Raw genomic sequence first — 22,417 nt, 5'->3', positions numbered from 1 at the left:
ATCTGTTTCTTCTGCTTCATATCGTCGTACTAACTCTTCTATTTCTGCTTCAGATATCTTTTTGCTACTTAAAGCGATTTATGTAAAATATCACGTTTGTCATACAAAGCGTAAGATGGTGACATATATGACACCGTCACTAACTTTTTCAAGGAATCAAAGACTGGCTAACAAGTCGCAATCGCTGGGTAACAGACACTAAATGCTACTACTGCTGTAACGGTACACAACAGATATTGAGAGGGGAATGGTGTCGACTGAGACCATCTTATGGTTGTAAGGAGATTGTCAAATTGTATTGTAGTTAAAATAAAGAGAATATTAAATTTTGTTGCTTCTCTGTAGTATAAGGGTGTAAACTTGGATATAGTGAGATGTTACATAAATTCTCGGCAAGGTAACATAGTGGATAACAGAAATATCGAAAGAAGGCTCACTTTATGGCTGAGAAACTTATGAGAAAATTCTATGTTAATAGGATATACTGAAAACATAAAACCAATATTAGTAGGAGTGAGCTAAGTCAAGTATGACTTAACAAACGTCGTACCTACTATTATTATAAAAACAAAATAATGTAATTAAAAATAACAACAAATAGTAACTTATTAATTCTTATATATTTATATTTATATAATAATAAGCTGATAAATCATGACAGGTTTATAATGGCCACATTGTAATCCCATCACAGTTCATCTGCAGCAAAATTTTACAACAAAACGTGCCACCAAATTTTGTACATTGATATTAAAGCTTCACAAAAACACCAGCAGTTTTAGGTAATGTTTGAACGCTTCGGGCGGGTTTATATCTCGAAAGCCGGCGAACGATCCACATCTGCAGCTGGATAATATTATCTCTTTGGAGGGCTTGCAGCCACTAACCATAACAAGGCCTAGCAGAGTAACACTTTATGCAACTTTTTCCAAAGTACGTCGTTACTTCCTCGCCCGAGACGGTTCACTTGTCAAAATGGAAGAATTCTGAAAGAAAAAAAGTTTATTAGATTTTAAAAAACACAGTTTCTTTGTTCCTAAAATTATCATCATTGGTGTTACCGCCCTAAAGTAGAGCATCCATCTTTTCAAGTATTATTCGCCATTCAGTCCTATCAATTAACAACCGTTGGCGTTGCCAGTGTATCGCACAAAATTTCCTTGTATGCTAATAAAATAAATTCCACATACGTTTTGTCATATCTCTATGTCTAGTTCTTACGAGTTCTAACTAGTCTGGGAGGGTTTTTTTGTTATAATTGTGTTAGATGTACTATGCATCTCACTTTTCCTATTTATATAAGAGTTTAAACGGCGAAAGGAGCACAATTCGTCAACTTTCCGTGTATGAACTGGTATCAATAGACTGTATAACGTTATTTTTGTATGCCCTCCGTCTTCAGACAGTCGGGCAAGTACAAACTTACGGATATATATCCGCTAAGCCAGCGGATGTATATAATGAGTGGATAAAGTGTTCTTACCCCCACTGTCAACTCATTTATTTTAAAAATAAAAATATTATGCACGGAGGAGCCAAAATTATTTAAACAATACTTTTTCCCACACGATCAATCAATTGGCCGACGTTGACCCATAGAATGGTCACCGAGATCACCGGATCTTACCCCATACATTAGTTTTTTGGTTAGGTTACCTAACGTTCAAGTTATACCAGACAACTAACAGACAAATCCATAAAACTTGCTGATCTACGTCAGAGTTATAAAAGAGTATAACAACATAATTATACAAATGTTGCATAATAAAATACTGCTACTATATAGTAGTGACGGTAGTACACGGCAGAATATATAAAAAATGCGAAGAACAAGTATCATGGACGCAGTTTGGATTCCGCGATTCCTTAGGCACCCGAGAGGCTCTATTCGCTGTCCAAGTGCTTATGCAAAGATGCAGGGATGTTAACTGTGATGTGTATATTTGTTTTATCGACTACAAAAAGGCATTTGATAGAGTAAAGCATGATAAACTTATAAACATCTTGAAAGAAGTGAGGTTAGATGATAGGGACTTAAGAATCATCTATAATTTATATTACAACCAAACAGCCAATATTAAAGTGGATGACCAATTGACAGAGGCAGTCTCCATAGATAGAGGAGTGAGGCAAGGATGCATTCTGTCCCCGGTGTTATTTAATATATACTCTGAATATATCTTCGAGCAAGCGCTAGGCGAACTAGAAGAAGGCGTATTAGTCAACGGAATACGTCTAAACAACATTAGATATGCCGACGACGCAGTAGTTTTTGCAGATAGTCTGGACGGTTTGCAAAGAATAATGTCGCGTATATCAGATATAAGTAGAGAACACGGACTTGATCTTAATACGAAGAAAACAAAGTACATGGTAGTCAGTAAGCGCGAAATATTAAATACACAGCTTTTGGTTAACCAACATCCAATTGACAGAGTGGACAGCTACACATACCTTGGTACCAACATTAACAGCCAATGGGATCACTCCAGTGAAATAAAACAACGCATAGGAAAAGCGAGATCGGCGTTCATAATGATGAAGTCTCTTTTCAGAAGTCACGATTTACCACTTGCTACCAAAATCTCTCTCATTAGATGCTATGTATTTTCTACGTTATTATACGGAGTAGAGGCCTGGACACTTTCCGAAGCTTCTTTAAGAAAACTCGAGGCATTCGAGATGTGGTGTTACAGACGTATTTTAAGAATTTCATGGGTGGATCTTGTGACTAATGTTGAGGTCCTACGTAGAATAGGCAAGGAATGCGAGATTATTAACACCATCAAAGAGCGCAAACTAGAATATCTTGGCCATGTTATGAGGAATGAACAGAGATACGGCTTGTTGCAACTCATTCTTCAGGGCAAGGTATTTGGAAAGAGAAGACCAGGAAGAAGAAGAATATCTTGGCTTCAAAACCTGAGAAAGTGGTTTATCGACAACCGGACTATTCAAAATAGCAGCAAGCAAAGTTAGGATAGCCATGTTGATCGCCAACATCCGGAAAGGATAGGCATCGTAAGAAGAAGATATAGTAGTGAAGTGATTATTTTGATCAGTGTAGTAGCGTCTGGGAGCTCGGGAGACTGAGACCTCGGAAGCCCTGAAGAAGACATCAGAGAGGACGTCGAAAGCTCGGTGCAACGAAAATCAACGCGGTTCAACCCGCAAGACTGGTGAGTTTAATATTAATTTTTATAATAGTATTAATCTTAGCTCTAGGTTATATATATATATATATATATATATATATATATATATATATATATATATATATATATATATATATATAGGCAATTAATTTACTTACCATTTCAGTGGTAAGACAGTTGATAGCGTGTTCCACGGTTTTCTTGTGATGAGATTTCGAAGACGTATGGGTTCCTTGCCTCAAGGGAGTCGTTGGACAACCTAACAAATTCATAAGTAATATAGAAACTAATAAATATTTCACAAAATGTGCCAGGATTAAGTATAATTCAAAAAAAGGATAACAGTAGGGTGAAGATGGGAATTGGAGTTAGGATTTATGTTGACAAATAAAATAATGTCGATATTTTCAATTAAATTTTTTAAGAACATAAAACTCAATTTTTTTTATACATTTTCACTAAATTTTTACACAAATTATATAAAAAATCTTGGCTTAGACTAAATGCTAACTAGCATTATTTTAGAACTTGGTATTTATTTAACTTAATTAATTTAATTTATATTTATATCTATGTATACGTATATCTGTATCATCTCTATATGGCCTACTTTTTTCTTTGTATAAAAAATTTCGCAGTATTTTGTGGTGTCAAAACGCACTACATTCAGGCTATAGTCTTTTGGTCACACAACATTGCAGATTTTCATATTAAAATTATGTTTTTCATATGTGCATGTGCATGGTAAGTGTTTATTCCGAGCCGTAGCAGTAGTCCATATGAATAGTACATTACGTTAAATCTAAATACATTTTGCTCCATTTCCTTTCCAAAAATTTCCTTTATTATATTAATCCTGACCCCATTTTTTATGCCCGCTTTCATAATACATATGTACTTATTCTTCAAACAGTTAGCATTTGGGCAAGTTAACTGGTATAATAAGTACTGAGAATGTAGATAGTGTGCGGTAGGTCGAAACTTTTTTTTGGGTTGTTGTTTAACTATAAGCTGAAACGTTTGATCATATAGATAAATCTTTATAAAAGAAACGAGTGTGATTTGTTTTCTTTTACTTAAAGTTATCCCACTAACATCTTATTCCTTTCTTTTCTTTGTTTTGTCATCATATTCCTCATTTGTTACAAATCATGCTAAGACACACAGTGTTCATCAATTTAACTAATAAAACTAAGCCCTGAATATCAATATTTACATTTACCACCAGTAAAAAATGTCTTTCTTATGTACTTTAACTAAATAAATGTCATGTTAGTACCAACCATACATCATAATAACAAAACCTTGTTTAACACATCACTTATTATAGTAGTACCAAGTCTAAAACAAACACAATATTTCCATGACAATACTCCACATAAAACAAACACAAATGATACAATAAAACAATTAGTTCAATAGTTAGAACATTTTATCACGATGAAAAACTTCCATTGGTTCATTTCCTGAAGCTGTCTTTGATTTTTTACGTATTTTTTTTCGTAATCTTAACCCATACCTACGGTTGTCAGATCTAGCTACTTACATTGGCTGTTTTAGTGTTACAAAACAACGCAGTAAAAGGGAATAATATAGTGGCAAAAAATGCAATGACTTGCATATGTAGTAATCACTGGTACAATTTCATCATGCCTCTGCAGCCTTAGAAGTAATAGCAGTGTAATATACATCCATTCCACCGCTGCATACGCCTGCCTCTAGGCTAGCAGGGGCTCAAAGTGTAAAACCCTACGACCTGACCTGGGCATGTAGAAATTTTAAAGATCGGAATAACGAAATCTATGAGGATGACCACAGACATTATATAGAGCAAAACTCAAACTAAATATCATAAAATAGTGCCAGTTACCAAAAAACGAAATCCCAATAATCACTTTCAGGTTTTATACTGATTTGTCAAAAACGGTCATGTCCTGAGAGGAAAAAAATACGCAATCCCTCAACTAATTATCCAAGGATGATTGAGAGCAAAAAGGGAGTAGGTCGCAAAAAAAATCGTGGCTACGGAATATAAAGAACTGGGCAGGCATAAATAACACTGGCGAGCATTTGCATGCCGCAAAAGACAGACGGCTGGCCTTAAGATAGTTCGCCAACGCACTATAGGTGCACGGCACTATAAGGAGAAGGGTCAAAAACAAAAAACCGAGTAGGAATAAGGGTTCCTGATCCTACCATTAGACTGTCAAGCCCACGAAAATACTACTACAATATTTAACCCAGAGCTGCTTGCTAGCAGTAAATTTTTGTGCTCAAATGTGACTAAAAAAAGATTGAACTCAGTCAAAATATTTGTTTCCTCATAGAGTCGAGCTACACTGAACACTCTGAAGTCGACAACTGATGAGTTAGTAACTGAAAACGGCCGTTTTAGCAACTGCCAGAGTACAATAAAGCAACTTGGCTGTGTGTTCCGGTAATAATGGACCAGAATAAAGATAGTCTGCAAAAACTGGTCCACAGATTTAATATAAGAGCAAAAGAATTTAATATGACAATCTCATCTCAAAAAACTAAAACAATACTAGTCAGCAAAGAACCAACCAGATGTAAAATAGAAATTAATGGCATCAGTATTAAACAAGTAATGGAAATAAAATACCTGGGAATTACACTGTCCAGCAATGAAGATCTGGACAAAGAAGTGAGAGATCAAGTACAAAAAGCAAATAGACTGGCAGGATGCCTTAATAACACTATATAGCGAAACAGACACATTAACACTGAGATGAAGTCAAAAATTTATAAAGCCAGTGTAAGACCAATAATGACATATGCCTCAGAAACATGACCCGACACAGCCACAACACAAAGGCTACTGGAAACGGCAGAGATGAGAGTACTGAGAAGAATTACAGGAAATACGCTGAGAGATCGAAAGAGAAGTCAAGACATTAGAAGAAAATGTAACGTACAGTGTAAAAATGAATGGACACAAAATAGAAAAAAGGAATGGAATAACCACATAAACAGAATGGAGGAGATCCGTGTCGTCAAAATAGTAAGAGATGAGTCACCAATCGGCAAAAGAAGCACATTGTGGAAATGTTTACCAAACCATTGAGGCTCTGAAAACTAAAATCTCTTCTAATTCCATTTCCGAATGAAATTATATTTTTCATCTTCTTTTAATCATTTGCTAATCTTTTTGATCTGTGCGAACTGTTATCTGTTGTAAAATTATGATGATATGAATTATGTTTTCTTGAACATACCATTATGGCTACCAGATTACTTTTTTTTTTTGGCGGAATTTAGATTAATGTATTTTTTTAGTTTGAGTTAAGCGTATTTAATAATGCTTTTACATTGTGCACTGTCAAATTATTTTCCATTATATTAGCTATTTGATTACATTTTTTAATATCTTTCTTTTTCTGTCCTTATCCTTATGAATGCCTAAAAATTTGTGAAAGGGTGAACTAAACTGTTTTAGTTTTTAGTAAAGGTTTTCAATGTATAAAATTCTTTTGTCAGTCTCTCAATCTTTGTCTTTGGGCTCAGTCCAAAATTTGTTAGATATAAACGTTATATGATTTTCATAATCAAATAGATTTAACCATTTAACCATAGAATAATCGAACACACATAGAAGCGACGCAACGATCCAAAAGCGTGTACCATTTTTGTATACGCATGCCCGATTCTGGTTGTGTAACTGTCAAAAACACGTGCTTATTCCGTAATTCTGGTTGTTTTCGATAGTCCGTAGGCGTCTATGGTAAATACTCGACACAAGTGCATTTGACCATTTATATAATTTATTTATAGTTAAAAGGTTATAGTTAAAGTTTATAGTTATAGTTAAATATATAAGTTTATAGTTATAGTTTATAGTTAAAAGTTTAATTTATATTTAAAATGTCTGGATATATTTGTGCGATTCGCGGATTGTTCTGTTGTAATTTTAAGATTTTTAGTAATTTCTTGTTTCGCTTAAGAGCGTAGGCGCAAAATTTCGGGCCAATGCTTTTTAAATACAATCATTTTTTTCGAATCCTGAGAAAACTAACAAATATTTTTGAAAAATTTAAACACAGAATGAAAGATTACATTATTACCGAGGGCCGAAAGTCCCTTAGAATAAACAAAAAGTTTTTTTGAATGAGATATTTGAAATTAAAAATCACACTAAATTTTCTCTTTTTTTTCACCCCTGTAACTTATTAAAATAAACATTATAGAAGTTTTCAGGGACTTTCGGCCCTCAGTAATAATGTAGTCTTTCATTCTGCGTTTAAATTTTTCAAAAATACTTATTAGTTTTTTCAGGATTCGAAAAAAATGAATGCATTTAAAAAACATTGGCCCGAAATTTTGCGCCTACGCTCTTAAGAATTTATATTGTGTGATATGCCCACTGACTATTAATTTTCTGGTTGTTAGCTGTCATTGGCGGCTTGGCCACGTAACTTCAAAGGACTGTCGCTTCTCTGTGTTCGGTTGTTCTTTGATTTAACCTTTGTAGAAGTAACACTATTTTTGAAAATGATGTTTTTTGGATTATTTTCTTTAGGAATACTCGTTATATAGGAAACAACGGTTTCGTGTTTCTATTACTTAATCAATATAAATAACGTTAACCAGAAAAATATTGTATGCTGTACTGTCACATAGTCACATAATATCAATTATATTTAAGACAAACTGGCTATCTAACAAGAAGTAGAACCTCCTACTGAAACTTGAAGTTGATAATGCTTACTTTTAATCTCCACCATAAACTTTGTTAACACCTTAAAATATTCCACTACCACAAATATGCATATGGTTCAAAAACATGCAAAAATTATTGGGAATCTACATTATATATCCTTCTTTGCAATTAGTTATAAGATATAAATTTATTTCTTCGTCAAATTTAAAAAAAGTTTCAATAAAAACCTTTAATTGTTAACAATTTCATCAATTATAATAATCAGTCAGAAATAAATTTACTCAGTTTATTTTTAAATCTCTAATTTCTACAAAATCACCCATTCATTCTTATTTGTTGCGATGGAATGGTCAGCCTAGCGCATACCACAGAAGTTAGTGTATAGGGTACTATTCTAAGGAAATACTAGATGTCCTAGTTTGACTTAGTAACGTATTTTTATATAAACGTTTATAACTTTTCAAACTAAGGCAACCAGGGAAAGAAACAAGTGAGAGGAAGTATCAATCTTTCGAGTTTATATATTGTGTTTAATCATAATTGTTGATATACACCATAAAAGCAATATGAATGTTCAATAAAACTAAGACAGAAAATAAAGACATACCTAGTTAATAAAATAAATTCGTCAAATCGTAATATTGCAAAATTCTGTAAGAGTGGATGATCTCTAAAAAGAACGTACATAGGTATTTAAAATTCTAAACTATGTAAAATAAATTCAATCCCAACCTAATCTTAAATGTCCTATAACATAACACAAATTTTGTTATACTAAAAAGTTGGGTAGACTTACTGAAAGACTTACCCATGCATTCACTTTTCAATATCAAGATAACCATGATATTCAAAATGAACAAACCGGATTAAAAAACATATTTAACAAGTGGAAATTCCACCTATGACCTTCAGGATCGTCAAGGTCATAGAGTTAAGGTGAAATCTACCAAGAACCTTATCCCTTTCAGTATTTTAGCTCCTCGCCTTGCTAGCAAGGGTTCACAAGAAAAAATAGAGGAACATTCCATTAAAATGAAAACCTACTGACAGAGGAGGAAAATTCAGTCATGAGTAAGATGACAAAATCTTCTTGGTCCTTCATGGACCGAAACGGCAGCAAAAAAGTTGGATAATTTTGTATTTATAATATAAAGGTGGACCCATTCTAGGCATGCCTGTAGACCGAAGATATAGCTTTGATAATCATTTTAATATTATAATACCAAAGAGGGAAGACTGGGAAACGGGTCCGCCAGTAATGGCAAACTTAAGTTATTGTATAGATGAGACGGCTCCAAAATTGTTGAAGGTATGGGGTCTGCTATATATAGCATAAGACCAAGGCCAGAAATTCGGTTAAGCTTGGGAACATGCCGGGGTATTTCAGGTAAAAGTTTCCGCTATACAAAGGTGTGCTATGACACTAACATGTAAGCAACTAGAGAATGGCTGAGTAATGATATACCCCAATAGTCAAGCAGATCTAGTAGCACTCAGTTCTATGCAAGTTGGTCCAAAATTTGTGTTAGACTGTTTGGGTACCCTCTCCCAGGTTGTAAGTCGGAATAGACTAGCCCGAGAAGGCGCTTATGCGCCATTAGTTGACTCGAAGCTCTGCTTTTAGGTTGCGAAAACATACAAAACAGCAGCCATTGATAAATAGGTACCAGAGAAGTTTTTAAAATAGTGGAGAAATATACCAGGATACAGAGAAGCTAAAGAGGGACATTCAGCCAAATTCTCAGTCGACGTACTGACCCACAATCGAAAAAATGTCCTGTTGATAGTGGACCTGCTGACTGTTAGCTATAGAGGGTAGATCCTCAATAAGCATTTGAGTCATATGAGCTTGAAGAAAGAGGATAGTTGTCGGTTCTGTCTATAACAAGAGCAAAGCACTGTGCACGTCTTATGTCAGTGTAAAGGCTTCATGAGGTCTTTTGTCAGTGTGAAGGCTTGACAAGTCTGCGGTATGCAGAACTCGGAGAGGAGAAATCAAAAGCATCAGTCTATATGAAAAGATCGCTGCGAAGGATGTGGAAACTCATTAAAGAGAATAAGGCCGTATGAGGAGCTTTAAGTGTCAAAGAGAAGCACATTAGATATGTAAAAGTCGGCGTATTTATAATCTGTATTTATATTACATCGACAAGAGGAAGCAGCCTCCTTTAACTATCTCGGCTCCACATTACTGAGGATCAAAGGGTGAAAAAAACCCAACATAAGAAAAAGGCTTACTATCTAAAACCGGAAAACCGGTGACTCATACGAAAGCCACGAAAGAGGTGCACTAGATGACGTAATGGGTAACCTCCAGCAGCTTGGCGTTTAAGGGGGCGGTTTAATTCGGCAGAAAACAGTAATAATTGGAAAAGGATAGTGCAGTAGAGTAAAGATACAAGTGCCGTAGTGCTAAACTACATGTAAATATTAAATCGACCTCATTTACAGAAATAAAATTACCCAGGAAAATAAAAAAATTAAGAAACTTCGCCCGTTTTTAATAATTGGCACGTTGTACTAAATGTGGGAATAAATAAGTGAAAAGTAGAGGGTACATCCTGAGCGTTTCCTTCTTCAAGTTTGTATTATTAATACTTATAATATTTCATCTTTATTCACTAAGATCACTGGTTTGTTAAACCGGCTTAAGAATAGTAAAGGGTTGAATTTGTCAAATTTAAAGATCTATAATACTGTTATGGTATTAGTAATTACAAAATACCCAAAAAAGATCAGTTTAAATGATAAATTACTACATAAAACAAAGAAAATAATATAAAAGAAGTCTTCCTGCTCGGCAAATGTTTGGGTCTAAATAATCAACTCAAGGGAACCAAAATAAACATACTAATTTACTTAAACCTGGAACTAGTCTATAAGGTTAATATATTTTGGTGAACATTCATATTAATAGAAGTTATGTGAGTATATTTATGTATTCTATGTAAACAGAAAACTCGAAATATTGATTAAGAAAAACCCGAGACACTCGTCGCATCCGGTAGTGTCATCACTCACCCATATCTCCACTACTTGATGATTCGGTAAAAGAGGGTGTACCTTCAGTCCAGGTCGGAGTGGAGCCTTCAACGGAGGTCGGGGGAGTCCATGCCAACCCCCTGGAATGACTCGAATATCCACCCGCACCTGAACTGCCCGATTCTACACTAAGCGATGATGATTTGTTTTCTGGACGAGATTCTAGCTTAATGTCACTTATGCTACAATAAAACATATACAGACATGTAACTGGCGTCAACATAAGCAAACGGATAGGGAAGTGTAGGAAAACAGTAAATTAAATTTACTATCTTCAGAAAGCATTTAATAGCGGAATAGCAAATTTGAATAGGCCATTTAAATTCTAAATTCTAAACAAGTAATTTGTCAATAATGGATGAAAACCTATTTTCATCTATAAATTTGCTATTCAGCCACAGCTTAGTCGTTTAACCATAATGAAGAAATGTTATAATTAACCTATGTTTTGAATATAGTAATGGTTTATAATGAATATGAATAACTTCTGATAACACTGAAAACTATTTTTTTTTCTTAAATGTTTGATAATTTAATACACTAACGCTATATTTTGGTTAAATATTATGTCTATATAATTACTTCACATTATCTGTTTCTGATTCTTGTGTATCAACAGTTTACATTTTGTAGCGTTTTCGTTTTTCTAGTAATAACGACCCTTAAAATTTTGCTTGTAAATATAACCTCGTAAACCGTTTTTTACATCTAACTCCGCCCTACTTCGAGTTCCCATATCGTTAGTTTCGTCTATGTTTAGACTAAATTAATAGTACCTAGTACTTCGGCCACGAAACCAATTGCGTATTATAAACACAGATACACTTTTCTTCTCGAAGAACCCATTAAAAATGTATATATTATCATTTATTTTTAAGTTGTCTGGCAAAATTGTATCTAAAATAGTCGCCTAGTTTTGAGACCTATTAGTTTTGTTGTTGCGATGGCTGGAGGCGTTAAGTAATTAGTCCTTAAAATACAGTTGTGACGAAAAATCGCATTTTGCGGTAAGTTTTATTTTAAAATATAGACAGAACTTATCTTTGTAAAGTTTTACCGCTGGGACTGCATTCAAAGAGCTGCCCTCGTTATTATATCATCAATCACGACCTTTTTGAGGTTAGAACATTGGCCTCTAGGGTTGAAGGACTTCAGTTTACCCACCGGTAGATGTAGGGTTTATTCTTCTAGCTTGCGTTAATCTTTTTTTATTTCTTGATCATCTTTCCCTATCGAGTCGAAAACCATTCCAAGATACATGTATTGGTCAAAAGACATCATTATCGTCTAATGTGATGTTCGTCATTTCGGTTACTATTGGCATATACTTAATTTTTGCTGTATTAAGTTCTAAACCCCACTTTCTATATTCCTCTTGAAGATTCCTTGCCATATATTTCAGATCATCTTTATCATTTACTATAATAACCTCGTAATCAGCAAACTTCGATGTATATAAACAGTTCTCTCCAAGGTCTAGACCAATTTCTCTGTGATCAAAAGTAAGTACAATTATTTATGCAATTATTCGGTTTATCTTAATTTCTGCTGGTAATATTTGTTTCTGTAATTTGCCACCAATGTTTTGACATGTTACCGATCAAGCATTACCGACTTGTTGATATCAAGCAATATTTGGAGCGTTGGCCGTTCTTTTTGTATAAAGAGATATTCTCAGCATCTTTAGATTTTTACATGATTATAAAGTAGTTCTACGAAGCGCAATCATGCCAAAAAATTTCGATTTAATTCTAATTCTTCGTATTCATATTGCTGTAATATGATGAGGGGTAAAATTTCTTACGTAATATTGTAAAATTCAGCAAATAGATTAGGATTAAATAATATAGAATATTATTTATTATCTTGCACGTCACCATCAGATCAATAGGAGCAAAGATATATATATTTGTGCCCTTTGTGCATGCTGCTATCTTTGATTTTTCATTTAATCATATTTTATTCACTAAAAGCTATCACATGACACGTTGCACGTCACGATATCGATGGAGATACACGAATCCACAGACGAAATAGAAGAATAACTTCTGTGGCGACATTTACAGCGACTATGTGCACATCATCGGTTTTTATTCCAACTGGTTCTGAACCTTACGCGTTATGATATTTAATATTTAAAATTATTACATATTATTATGTATTTTGAAAATAAAATACGCTGTTCATGACGTATATGCATGTTTTTTGTATCAAATTAGAGCTAATTTTTTTCTTTATATGATGATATAAGTTTGCCTGAGAAAAATGGTCGAAAATTAGGGCTGCCAACTGTTAAAAACGCAAGGTATCAAAGATAAAGTAAAATAGAGTTAGGGTGCAACGACACTGGTTTGACAAGTGATAATATGTATATTACATGTTAATATTTTTACATGTAGATGATAGACGAGGGAACTGACGTCACATTAGTAGCTACAATGTCCGACGTGAATTTGACAGGTGATTAATTGAACCAAAAATATATAAAAATAAAAATCAAAACAAAAATGTAAACGACTATAAAGACTTTAAGTAAAAAAGTATGTAAGTGTTGTTTTTAAACTTTATAGTAAATCGAGGTCTTCTTCATAATACATGTTTTTTTTTACTGGCATCTTGCTATATTGGCATATTTTACACAAAATTAAAATAGGTTCCGTTTGATTGATCTGCAAAATTAGAAAATTAAATTTATAAGGGTTGGCACGGCACTTCCGTCTAGCTCTATCTGTTAGTGAGTATTTGAACTATAAATAAAAGTCCAGACACTTTGATCTTTATTTACGTTAAATTCATTGATACATAGGTACATCCCTTTTTCGGTCTTAACAAATTTTAATTAATTAAATTTATTTTAATTTTTGTCACTTACATCCTTTTTTTTACTTCTTCGCCGTACTGTAATAGCAGCTATGTTAATTTAATATATTATATGGTGAATTACGCCTGCAGGAGATACCACTTAAAAAATTCCCGGAAACTCTACCTCAGGGTGGTGTGGAAACGAGTTTTTTTATTTTTGTTTTATTTCATTTACGCGAAATCATTTAATGTTACAAACCAAATGTAAAGACAATTTAACTTATATAGATATTATAAAAACTAAATTTCGTACGCTGATAAGTTTTTCAGATATCATAGTCTCGAGACTTTCATTTTCTATTGACTTTGGATGGACTGAGGTGTCATTTTACTGTTAAACAATTAGTATCCATTGATATAGCTAGTGACTTCAATGTTATACATTGGTTGTTAAGGCGGGGTCCCACCAGTCGCTCTATTCTGCGCTGCGCCGCTCTGCTTAGAGCAGCGCGGAGCAGAACTATACAGAGCGGCGCAACTTTGCGCATGTGATTCTAGAGGAGCAAATAAGTTCCAGTTTTTATTTACGCGCGCACGATGGAAACAAAATTAGCAATAGCAAGTGCTGCTGTTATAGTAATTAACCATTTTTTACAAGAAAAACGAAAGACCCGGAGGAAACGTCGTAATTGGGTTACACCAGTATTTAAAAGTAGATAAGTTTATAATGGAACAAATCTTTTAAGTGATTAAGTTGCAGGGCAGTTTCAAAATTTTTGTCGTATGTCGTTACACGATTTCGAGTACCTGTTAACAATGATTGAACCAGTAATAAGAAAGAGATGAAACAAAGCATTTATCAATGTCTACTGAAATTAAAATGTAAAATTAGCTTTGCCTGTGCCCATTGACTTTTTCATTTTCAACTTTTCTCTTCTATATGAAGACAACAAAGACGTCATCTTTGTTTTAGCTTCAGCGACGGAACAACCAATATTGTCTGCAATAAATACCCATGCATCATATTTCTTACTTTTTATATGATAATTATTGCTTTTCGGATTCCACAATTCCGGTTTGTCTCTGTATGCCTAAATAAGTTTTTCAGCTTCTTCATGATTCCACTCAAAACTCATCGCGAAGATAGTACAGAAACACAATAATCTGTAAAAATGGTCTTCAATCACAAACACCGTTCCAACTAAACGTGCACTTTCCTTTGATCTACACTACTTTACCGACAACCAACGGATAATGTTCGTTCTTGTTTGAACTTGCACGGCGCAGCGCTACTTGTCGTTCCCACTAGTCGCTCAAGCTCGCTCCGCGCACAAATGATCCAAAACAAACAGCGCGGCGCAGCGCAGCGCGACTGGTGGGACCCCGCCTATAGATTGTTACAAGTTATTTCCGGTTATCGCTGCAAAGTCTGTACGCATCTTAATATTTCATTTGATTGTCAGGGTATTAAAATATCTAGAAAGCAATAGTTGTCAGAATTTTCAGTCATATAAAAATGTGTATTTTGATGTAAATAGCGTAAGCAACAAGCCTTGAGTTTACAAGTAAGCTCTCGCACATAAAACGTTACATTAAACTTACAGGTACCTACTTATCTTTGTTTGTTCTAAGAGAATTAGTACATAATTAAAAATCAAATTCATCACAATTATTTTATGTTTTGTATGAAATGCTTTCTTTTGTTACTCACAAATTAAAACTTTTTACTACACAAATCACTTTATAGGTTATTGCAATAATATAAAATAGCCCCGCACTCACTTTAAAAGAAAAAATATATAGCGAACTGGAAAAGTACGGTAAAACAATAAATCAATTTAATATTGAATAGCACAAAAACCATAGGTCTGCCTGAATCTGACCAGATTTTTTTTGTTAAAAGCAATACTTGAACTCCAAACCAGAAGAAATGTGATGCACAAATGATACATATTAGCCACAGTAAACGTATATGACTTTAAGCATTGAAAAACGAACTCGATATAAGTAAAAACTGGAACAGAACACGGTTTTCAAACATAAACCTACCTGTGCCTATAGAGGGAAAAGATTCGGCGGTTGTTATAAAATTCGGAAACCTCGGATGCAGTATAATCAAAATGGTTGATCCTATGGTACAAAATAATAAAATAATGAGGTGTTGATATCAACTTTCAGTTGATATATTATACTGTTTTATAAACATAGAAAACAATTAAGCGATCGAAGTAAAGTTTATTATATAAAGTGTAAAAATGACGAAGGGACATTACTTCACTTTAGATTAGATTCTTACCAAGATCAGTGCGAGCAATAGGCAGAACCACGTCTATTTGGTAAATATTTTTAGGGGGTTTGTAGATGGTTAGTGACCAATAAGGAAACCAGGATTTCGGGGATTTATTCTGAAGTGTGGGTAGACGATAGAACGCTCTTGCATCCAGCAGCGAGATTCGTACATATTCCTGCACAAAGCCGGTCTCAAGCGCGGATAAAAGAGGAGGGTTGATGGGCCAGGTTAGCATCCTACCCATTGTAAAAGAAAACAAGGTTCAAAGAATCGATATAAAGCCTCGGAACGAGCACGGAATCTAAGATGACGAACCATTCCAAGAAAAGGAAGACAAGAAGGAAAAATAAGCTCACAATCAGATTAGCAACATGGAACATTACTTCTTTCAACAGCAAAGACCAAGAGATAATAGAAGAACTGATAAATAAAACATAGATATTTGTGCAATCCAAGAAACCAAGAAGAAAGGTAAATGCCAAAGAGACTGTAACCAATATTTTCTAGCATACAGTGGAGTGAAGAAAGAAGAACGAGCACGAGCAGGCGTCGATATAGTTGTCGATAAAATATTTAATGAACATAAATAACTGCCGTTATATCTCCGAAAGAATAATATATGTGAACATCACAATGGACTACCAAAAATTAAATGTCATATCTATCTACAGCCCCGAGGACTGCAAACCTTAGGAGGAACGAGAAGCATTCTACGAACAATAGCAAACCATCCTGGATGAAATACCTCATGAAGAACCGTTAGTTCTTATGGACGACTTTAATGCACGAATCGGAAATGAAATAGTTATAGGAGTAAAACAAAGATTTAATGAAAACCATGTTAACGCAAATTGAGAACTCATGGCTAATCTCTGTGCTTTTAAAGAACTGAGAATCAATCAATACATTTTTCGACCATAAGCTCCAGTATAAAAATTAAATGTAGAATCACTGTGGAACGACACTACAAGAGATGTCTTATACCTACTGTATAAAAGCTTAAAAGCAAGTTAAGCGGCGAGATCTCTTAATGACACAATCTGGAAGAACAAACACCTAAGACAAGACAAAAACAAGAATCTGTAAAGCAGCAATTAGACCTATATTAACATACACGGCGGAGACAAGACCTGACACATCTAAAACGAGACGACTACTAGAAACAACAGAGATGAAAATACTCCGACGAATATCAGGGAAAAGTCTGTTGGATACGGAGAGAAGCGAAAACATAAGAAGAGCATGCAATATAGAAGACATAAATGGATGGGTGACAAAACGGAAACAGAAGTGGAACGAACACATTAGTAGAATGGCAGAGGATAGGGTAGTGCTAATAGCACGAGATAAGTCACCAAATGGACGAAGAAGTATTGGCAGACCAAGAAAAAGATGGGGCAATAATTTAAGCAATTTAAGAAGCTAATATTGAAGAAGAAACAGGCTTTAAAGCCTACATACAAGAAGGAAGAAGAAAAAGAGAAAGATTTTGATTCTGTAGAGTTTGAAACAGTATTGGAAGCACTAAAAAAGCCGAATACCGAATTAATTGATGTTATCAAAATAAATAAAATGCAAAGAATTTATTATGACAAATTATCTCTAATCTTCATTAAGTTGTATCTAGAATTTAGTGCTTTTTGGAGAGAAATTTAACGGCATTCCGTATTGATTAAAGTTTAAATTGTTCGTTTTGGATAAATAAATGAATAAAATAATTACTTACCTCATAGAGTCGTCCTTATAATTTCTAACAGCGATATGATGTAAAGAAACATAGGATTGTGTTGATTGGGAGGAATGAGAGCCTGAGTGTACTTGCGACGGCAATGATGACGCTGCCCCCATTGCCAACCGCACGTGAGATGGATCGTCGTCTAAGCCTTCGTACGTCGGAGGAGGCGTACTGCAACAGCTCGGAGCGATACCTTTAAAAATAAAATAAAAATAAAATAAGATTCACAGCTATATCCAAAAATGATTTAAAAGTAACAAAACCAAACATCGAATGTCAAATGAATCCATTATTTATATGTTCAGGTGATACACACTGCTAAATCATACAATATATTATTTGCTGTTAATTACTCAAATGTCATTCTACATAACTCTTTACTCAATTATCCATGACTCTTCGTAAAATTTATTAGATAGTTCAATAATAAATAATAATTGTAGAGTCTGTGAATCTGGCAAATTTTCAGCCAATTAATATGTCGGCTAAAAGATGATCACGCGGTTTACATGCATTTCGAGCATTTTGTTTCCTGTAAATACATAATAGCACCAAAAGAATTGCTAAAGCAAATATGCTATTTAAAAAATTCAATGATTATTCCAAAACTACGTGAGCTAATACAGAGATATTTAACCTGGTGAAATATAAAAATAAATATAATCTCCAAATTTTTCTTTCACCAATTAGAATCTGTTTTCAAACTAGATTTTCGTTTAAATTAGTAAACAGTTTATATTAAGATCTTGTATTCTATATATATATATATATATATATATATATATATATATATATATATATATATATATATATATCAACAGTAAATAATAACTGAAAGTGAACAATATGTAGAAGACTAAGCTGCAACCTTAATATTTATATATTTACTGTGTACTAAGGTATTTAGTAAAGTCTTACCAGAGATCTAAGAGAGTCATTAATATTTATTATCGATAAGTGTCTACCGCAAGGCAATGGGGGATCGCCTCTGGACAGGATCGTACTTTTATTTTCGATTTGCATTACTTATTCGATTGTTAGGTGTGTTTAAAAGCCGGTCTTTATCATTGTCTACTAAAGTCATAATAGTTGCAAAAATATTTACATACACTACATTCACATATTTACAAAACTTTATCATTTCTAAATAAAGTACAAAAAGAACAGAGGCAAAAATATTTTAGAAAATTATTTTCAAAATTGAGGTGTGTCTAAAAACTGGTTTTATACCGTTATCAACTGAATTTAAAAAAATTTACATAAATTACGTATACATAGAAAGATTACCATTAAATCTATCTATCTATACAGCCCTTGCTGTCCAATTTTGGACATAGGCCTCCTCTTCCTTCTTCCACGTCTCTCCATTGTAGGCAGCTTATATCCACGTCGGGCCTGCTTCTCTCATTTGTGGCCTTCCTCTTTTTCGTTTGTAACTATATGGTCTCCAGTGTATAATCATCTTATTCCATCTGTCGTCTTTCTGTCTTATGGTATGTCCAGCGAACTTCCACTTAAGTTTTGCTATCTGCGGTAATACATCCATATCCTAATACATCCAATACGGATCCAAGTATTTCTTTTCTTGTGTGATAGCCTGATGGATTTGCCTTTGCATGGCTCTTTGGGTCTTTGCTATTTTTTCCATGTTTTCCTTTGTAAATGTCCAAGTTTGAGAACCGTAGGTGAGAACAGGAAGTATACATTGGTTGAAGACTCTTGTTTTTAAATATTGGGGGTATTTTCTATTTTTTAGTATATAGGAAAGTTTTCCGAAGGATACCCAAGCCAACCGTATCCTTCTCTTTATTTCTCCGGTCTGATTTTCTTTATTTAATTTAACTAGTTGTCCCAAATATACATATTGTTTTACTTGTTCTATAGTTGTTTGTGCAATTGTAATTATTAATTCTTCTGGTTGGTTGGTCACAATTTTCGTTTTATTATAATTCATTTGTAGACCTATTTTTGTTGATTCGCTATTTAATTCATCCATCATATTTTGTAATTCTTCCCTTTTATCTATTATTAATACAATGTCGTCTGCATATCTCAAGTGATTTAAGTATTGGCCATTTATGTTAATACCCCATTTTTTTTTTCATTGTAATTTCCTCATAACGTCTTCCAAAGCTTGATTTTCGTTGATGGGATTCTCGGTCCCATCATTTGTTACCGAGAACTTGAATTACCGGAAATTGTGTTCACGTTGGGTTCCAAAAATGTTGACGGATTTGCACAAAACCCAACGTTTAGGCAGTGCATTGACTTTCCTTGAGCGGTACCACAGTGAAGGTGAAGATTTTTTAGACCAAATTGTTACTGGTGACGAAACGTGGGTGGCCTACGTCACACCAGAATCGAAACAACAATCCATGGAATGGCGACATTCATCATCACCCAAAAGAGTGAAGTTTAAGCAAACAATTTCTGCCCGGAAAATCATGTGCACAGTTTTTTGGGACAGAAAAGGAGTATTGCTAGTGGAGTTTCTGCCTCGTAATGAGACAATCAATGCAGCGTCTTATTGTAAGACATTGAAAAATCTGCGTCGTGCAATCCAGAACAAAAGACGTGGCAAGTTGAGTAAGGGTATCGTTTTGCTGCATGACAATGCCCGTCCACATGTGGCTAATCAGACCAAAGATCTCATCAAATCATTTAAATGGGAAACTCTAGATCATCCTCCATACAGCCCTGATCTGGCGCCCAGCGACTACCATTTGTTCCAGCACTTGATGAAACACCTGGGCGGTCAGCGCCTTCAAGACGATAACGAAGTCAAAACGTTTGTGATGCAGTGGTTAACAAGTCAGGCGGCAGAATTTTATCAGGAGTGTATTCAAAAACTGGTGCCACGTTATGACAAGTGCCTCAATATTCACGGAAATTATGTAGAAAAGTAGATTAAGGTACAGGCTTCCATGTAAAAATAAAATTATTGCCATATCTTTGCACGTCTTTTTTTAATTCCAAAACGGTACTTACTTAAAAAAACACGCCTCGTACTTGAAACTTTAAAAATCATTTTTCATCGGAAAACAATATTATTGCGACAGTTTTGAAGAAATGGGTCATACGGTATTAAGACTTCCTCCTTACTATTGCATATTCAATCCGATTGAACACATATGGCATAAGCTAAAAGCATCGGTAAGGAGAAATAATATTTCGCTTACCGAATAAATTCATCTGTGGTTCGTCTAATTGAATTAAAAATGGAGAAAATACCCAATGACAGCTGGAAAAATACAGATAGGTTGCTCAAAGAAACAATTATTATAAATATAGGTAATGACAGTGATAGTGAAACAGAAAACATAATTTTCTAAAATATTTTTGCCTCTGTTCTTTTTGTACTCTATTTAGAAGTGATAAAGTTTTGTAAATATGTGAATGTTGTGTATGTAAATATTTTTGCAACTATTATAATTTTAGTAGACAATGATAAAGACCGGCTTTGAAATACTCCTAATAATCGAATAATTCATGCAAATCGAAAATAAAAGTACGATCCTGTCCAGAGGCAATCGCCCGCTGCCTTGCGGTAGACACTTATCGATAATAAATATTAATGACTCTCTTAGATCTCTGGTAGGACTGTAAAAATTATCTGTTAAACTTTAGACGTTAAACGTCATATTTAGAGTCTGGATGATAAAAAATATATATTATTATAACACAACATATATATTATTATGTAATAAAACACTGATTAACAGCAGATAATTTAGAAGTGTGGATCAACCTGACTTTTTATACGTGGTACTCACTACATACTTCAAATCTATACACAATATATTGTATAAAACCTTAGTTAATAAAACGGGAATTGTTCTTAATTGTTAGATTATAAACATAGGGATTAAAAAAAAACGAAATGGCAATTATTTTGGCATCGGAAAAGACAAATGTACTATACTTAACAACGACACCATCAAACAAGGTGTTAGGTTTTAGTCGAATCCGTCGAAATGAAAAAGCAACGGCACAACTTCACACATCAAGCGAAAATGAAGAATATCTTAAAACATACAAATAAAATTACGAAATCGTACAGTGCCTTCCTCTCTGCCGTGCCGTGCTTGAACCTAGTAAATAAAAGAAAAGAAAATAAATAACAAAATAGCACATGCAGCTAAAATAATAGAGAAAACTGTAAAGTATACAGGAAAATTATTGTTCTTATTGATCATCTTAACATCGTATATTAATATCATAAAATACTTGGTCATAGTATCTTTATTTGCGGTTTTAAAATTACTAACGTTGGAAATAGGTTTAGAAGCCATGATATATTTTTTACTAAAAAAATTGAATATAAATATTCATTCATATTAAGAGTGCCATTGTTTACCCAATCTATATCCATGATGTGGTTTCGAGACCCTAACAAACCAAGTCGAGTAGATCTCTTATATTTGTGTACGGTTAAATATATACAACACATATGTAGAGGAGTAGCCTACTCTCAAAATTGGAGATGGTACATTAAGAAAATATATACCCGGCCGATAAAATATTTTCAACTCTTTGGGTAACCGTTTCTTAACAGCAATAGGTATATTCCTTTATTTTCTAGTGTAGTTGATTGTCCCCGTCCGGCTCGCGGAGATTAGAATACAGCCGGGACAATATCCCTGCCTGTCGTAAGAGGCGACTAATTAGGCGAGCGGTTTACCCCTCAAAAGACGCTTAGAAACAGAATATACCGA

At 34.0% G+C, this 22,417-nt stretch overlaps 1 protein-coding gene across 9 annotated transcripts in view; it reads right to left on the bottom strand.

Annotated features, from left to right (window-relative positions):
- Nucleotides 1-601: 601 nt before the first annotated feature.
- The window catches only part of PIP5K59B (Phosphatidylinositol 4-phosphate 5-kinase 59B), a 188,674-nt gene continuing 166,858 nt past the window's right edge, over nt 602-22,417 (bottom strand). For 6 of the 9 annotated variants that reach the window (XM_072533033.1, XM_072533037.1, XM_072533036.1 and 3 more), the window contains 4 exons: nt 17,694-17,895; nt 10,855-11,057; nt 3,314-3,414; nt 602-986 (listed from right to left, as the gene is read on the bottom strand). In XM_072533033.1, coding sequence (XP_072389134.1) covers nt 942-986; nt 3,314-3,414; nt 10,855-11,057; nt 17,694-17,895 — 551 coding nt within the window. In that variant the 3' untranslated portion in view covers nt 602-941. Of the gene's footprint in view, nt 987-3,313; nt 3,415-10,854; nt 11,058-15,726; nt 15,808-17,693; nt 17,896-22,417 lie in introns of all 9 variants that reach the window. The other 3 variants (XM_072533039.1, XM_072533034.1, XM_072533040.1) reach the window with 3 other exon arrangements.

This window comes from Diabrotica undecimpunctata, chromosome 5 (assembly GCF_040954645.1).
Source record: "Diabrotica undecimpunctata isolate CICGRU chromosome 5, icDiaUnde3, whole genome shotgun sequence".
Classification (NCBI taxonomy): Eukaryota; Metazoa; Arthropoda; class Insecta; order Coleoptera; family Chrysomelidae; genus Diabrotica; species Diabrotica undecimpunctata.
This window is presented reverse-complemented; position numbering and strand designations above follow the sequence as displayed.